Raw genomic sequence first — 4872 nt, 5'->3', positions numbered from 1 at the left:
ATGAGCGTGATGACATTAAAGCTTGCGCAGTCCATCGAGCAGGAGGGTGCAGGTGAAGTCATTCGATGAAAATCTCATTTGTTTCCAACTGTGGTTGTGTGGAAAAGTTCAATTGTTGGGGAGGTGTATGGAGGGGTTAAAGTGCTTTGTTTGGAAAAGCAGCTGGACTTCAACATGTGTGGCAATCAGCGGACAATTATCAGTATCCAACCAATGCATCATTGATCAAGTATGTCACCTACCTAAAGCACTCAATCATAGAATCAATAATCCATCTCTGCCAAACTCTTAATAAAACTTGTATTTTTCAAAAATCTTAAAAAAGAAAAGTATGGTACAGTACAGAGATCGACTTAATATTGGCCAAGCTGATATTTGGTATTTTGACGTACTGTTCAGTGGAACTTCGATTTACAAACTTAGTTTTTATAGTAAAGAATAGTTCCCAATAAAAATTAATGTAAACATGAATAATAGGTTTTAGCTTCAACAAAAGTCCCTATTTTAGTAAAATACTGCCAACTTTAAAGACACTATAAAAAAAAAAATAAAAAAAAAATGTATATGTATATATATATATATATATATATATATATATATATATATATATATATATATACACATACATACACATACATACACATATATATACATACATACATACATACATACATACATACATACATACATACATACATGTATGTATGTATGTATGTATGTATATATATATATATACCGTATATATATATATATATATATGTGTATGTATGTGTATATATATATATATATATATATATATATATATATACACACATATATATATATATATATATATATATATATATAGTCTATTATTTGCTCACTATTACAAGTGATGTACAGAAAACTCGACCACCGGAAAAAAAAATTTAATTACAGAAAACTGTGCTGCCGAAACCGGATGTAAACAAAACGCATGCCATTGTCTGGAGCGTTGTAAGAAGATGCTAGATTTGTTGCCCGTTCTTAATTTAAAAAAAAAAGTAATTAAAAGTCTCTGGACACTTGAAATAATCTCAGCAAAGTACATCGTACTATAAGGGGCAACAATTATATTATAGGGCCTTTGAGGCTATCCTCAAGTTTAGTCCTGGGGACCTAGAAGGGTCTCAGTCATAAAGATGTAAAAAAAATATATCATATATTTTTTTTTTAATTATTATTATTATTTATTATTATTCAAGGCTTAAATCTCGAGATCAACTCCAGGCCTACATGTTGCTATAAAGTTTAAAGTTAAGTTTGTTTTTAAATCCCACTAAAATTATTGGGGGTCCACAATGGCCCCACTACTGAAAATGTTAAAAATAAGCCATACATTACTTCTTTTTTTTTTTTAGTTTAAACACTTAAATCTACAGATCAACTTTAGATCTATGCATCGATCAGACCTATTTTTGTTTTATGCCCTTTCAGTCAAAGCAAGCTGCCCCAAAAACATTCAAAAGTGGAATATTTGAAGTGAAGTAGTTGGAGCCTTAAATAGGTCAATCATTCAAAACATTGATTTTTTTGATTAATGACTAGTTTTTCATTTTAAAAAAACCCCACTGTTTTATACCATTTTTGTACAAGTAAAACAATTGTTTTATGGCAAAAACCAAAGATATGCATTATAGAATTGTTTTTTGAGCAATGACAAGTTGTTTTAAATTATTGAGGGTTCAAAAGGGCCCCACTCCTGAAAATGTTAAAAACAAGCTATACATTTATTCTATTTATTTTTTTAGTTTAAACACTTAATTCTGTAGATCAACTTCAGATCTATCCATCGATCATACTTTTTTTAATGTTTGTTTTAAGCCCTCAGTTAAAGCAAGCTGTAGTAATTGAAAACATTTATTTTAATGTATGATTTGTTTCTCTCAATGACTAGTTTAAAAAAAAAAAAAAATCTCACTAAAATTCTTCAGATCTATCAGACGATGTAAGTTGTTTTTTTGTTGTTGTTTGTTTTATGCCCGTTTTGTCCAAGTAAAATGTGTTTTTTATGGCAAAAACAAAAGATATGCATTATATAATTATAATGACAAGTTTTTTTTATTATTGGGGATCCCAAAGGGCCCCACACAAGTGTTAAAAATAACACATATTTATTTTTTTACTTTCTACACATAGATCTCTAGATCAACCTCAGATGTATCCATCAATCATAAGTTTTTATTATTTTTCCATGGTTTTTTTTGTTTGTTTTATTCCCTTTTTGTCATAAAAACTAGTTTTTTTTATAATTATTTTATATTTTCCCCAATATATATTTCAAAGTGGAATATTTCATGTGAAGTAATTGGTGCCTTCAATAGGTGAATAATTCATAACAACATTGATTATAATTAATTATAATTTTTTTGAGCAATGACAGTTTTAAAGAACAAAAAGAGCCTGCATGGCAGCTTTGTGTTATTAGAGTAAACATTGCAACTTTTTTCTCGCCACATTACACCTGTTTGCGCTTTTATTCCACTTTTTTTAATTCGTTTTTGGCGCAGGTCGTTATAAAATGAGCTGAGGGTCACAATTGGCCTTGGGGCCACACTTTGGACATCCCTGATTAGATCTTAACCATCTTGTTTGGCAGCGTGCAAGACTGGATTTGTGCATTAAGTGTTTCTTCCAAGTTCAAAAGTTCAGCTTTTACGATCGCCCGGATCCTGACTGACCACCAAATAAAAACATTCCGACCTCTGTTGAACAGCACACGCACATTCCGTGCGCGCGCACCTCAAAAGACAACTAAAAGACTTAAAATGCATAAAAAGCCCCATGATGATTGACATATTTAAAAACAGCTGTGACTGTGATGCGTTCAAGGACACTGACCTCCCGGTGACAACACTCACTGTAAAGCAGATGCGTTCAATGACCTGACATGAATGTAGTTGTTCGCTTACCGGGAACGGACTTGGCGTTGTTTCTCTCCGGGTAGTCGAACCCATTCGCCCGCTTCTCTATCTCCATCCTTCCGCGTCCCTCTTCTTCTCTTTTCCGCCACTTCAAATAGTCTGGATGTGATGAAAGAGAAGGCGGTAGAGAACAGCTGGCGGAAGCGCTCGCACTGGTTAGTGTCAGTCCTGCGCCTGCCGGCTCCGTGACTGCTCGCTGCGGCTTGCCATGTTTAACTGATGCCTGCCGCGCTGGAACATCATCATTACACCCGCAGGCGTGCTGCGTTCACGGACAGTCCGATAGTAGGCTTCACCTCATTCATTCCGATTAATCCGTGTAATCATTCGTTAAACCACCACTACAAAACACATACGTGCTTTTTCATCATTCTATTTTTTAATTAAAACAAAAATAATAATAATTAAAAAAAAAAGTAATAATAATATTGTTTTGTTGTTCACGTGGACACTACAAGTAAACGTAATATTTGCGAATCCACAATTGACACGCAGTTTACCCGGAAGTAGTTTGACGTTTGTGCTCGCAGGTAAACAAACGTAGAAGACCAAGAAGGACCGGGAGATTAAAGAAGTGCGCACAATGGCAAGTTTGGAGGATTCTGCTGACATAATTACAACATTTGGAAAGTGGAAAAAAAGCACGCCGAAATATCGACCACTCAACTGGGTAAGGCCGCACCCGGAAAAGACGATCTGTCCACGCATGCGCAAACAAAGTTACTTCCTGTGGACATATTTTATTTATTTATTTATTTATTTATTTATTTATTTATTTATTTATTTATTTATTTAATTATTTTATTTTCTATTGAACAGCAAACATACATTTATAATTCACACAAAAGTCAAGGCACTTTCAACATCAAGGAAAGAAAACAAAAGCAAATACAGATAGAGTAATACAACAAAAAATAGGGGGGAAAAAAGACAAAAAGGGCTGCCTTAATCACTTTAAATGTTTTTAACAAGGATATCGATTTAAGGGCTTTTGTACTCTTAATCATTCTCCAAGATTTGATTGATATTTGTAATCCATTAATCCATCCATCCATCCATTTTCTTCCGCTTATCCGAGGTCGGGTCGCGGGGGTAGCAGCCTAAGTAGGGAAGCCCAGACTTTCCTCTCCCCAGCCACTTCGTCCAGCTCTTCCCGGGGGATCCCGAGGCGTTCCCAGGCCAGCCGAGAGACATAGTCTTCCCAACGTGTCCTGGGTCTTCCCCGTGGCCTCCTACCGGTTGGACGTGCCCTACACTCCTCCCTAGGGAGGCGTTCGGGTGGCATCCTGACCAGATGCCCGAACCACCTCATCTGGCTCCTCTCGATGTGGAGGAGCAGCGGCTTTACTTTGAGCTCCCCCCGGATCGCAGAGCTTCTCACCCTATCTCTAAGGGAGAGCCCCGCCTCCCGGCGGAGGAAACTCATTTCGGCCGCTTGTACCCGTGATCTTGTCCTTTCGGTCATAACCCAAAGCTCATGATCATAGGTGAGGATGGGAACGTAGATCGACCGGTAAATTGAGAGCTTTGCCTTCCAGCTCAGCTCCTTCTTCACCACAGCTTTTTAACTACCGTATTTTCCGCACCATAAGCCGCCCCGTGTTATAAGCCGCGCCTTCAATGAACGGCATATTTCAAAACTTTGTCCACCTATAAGCCGTCCCGTGTTATAAGCCGCATCTAACTGCGCTACAGGGAATGTCAAAAAAACAGACAGATAGGTCAGTTAAACTTTAATAATATATTAAAAACCAGTGTTCTAACAACTCTGTTCACTCCCAAAATGTACGGTAATGTGCAAATGTGCAATCACAAACATAGTAAAATTCAAAATAGTGCAGAGCAATAGCAATAACTTAATGTTGCTCGAACGTTAATGTCACAACACACAAAATAAACATAACACTCACTTTCTGAAGTTATTCTTCAT

At 36.2% G+C, this 4872-nt stretch overlaps 1 protein-coding gene across 1 annotated transcript in view; it reads right to left on the bottom strand.

Annotated features, from left to right (window-relative positions):
- Positions 1–3180, bottom strand: part of nr6a1a (nuclear receptor subfamily 6, group A, member 1a) — a 267283-nt gene extending 264103 nt beyond the window's left edge. Inside the window, exon 1 of the mRNA XM_061980571.1 lies at positions 2931–3180. Coding sequence (XP_061836555.1) covers positions 2931–2997 — 67 coding nt within the window. The 5' untranslated portion in view covers positions 2998–3180. The remainder of the gene's footprint in view (positions 1–2930) is intronic.
- Between the last annotated feature and the right edge of the window lie 1692 nt (positions 3181–4872).

The sequence above is a fragment of the Nerophis lumbriciformis genome, linkage group LG20 (genome assembly GCF_033978685.3).
Source record: "Nerophis lumbriciformis linkage group LG20, RoL_Nlum_v2.1, whole genome shotgun sequence".
In the NCBI taxonomy this organism is placed as follows: domain Eukaryota; kingdom Metazoa; phylum Chordata; class Actinopteri; order Syngnathiformes; family Syngnathidae; genus Nerophis; species Nerophis lumbriciformis.
This window is presented reverse-complemented; position numbering and strand designations above follow the sequence as displayed.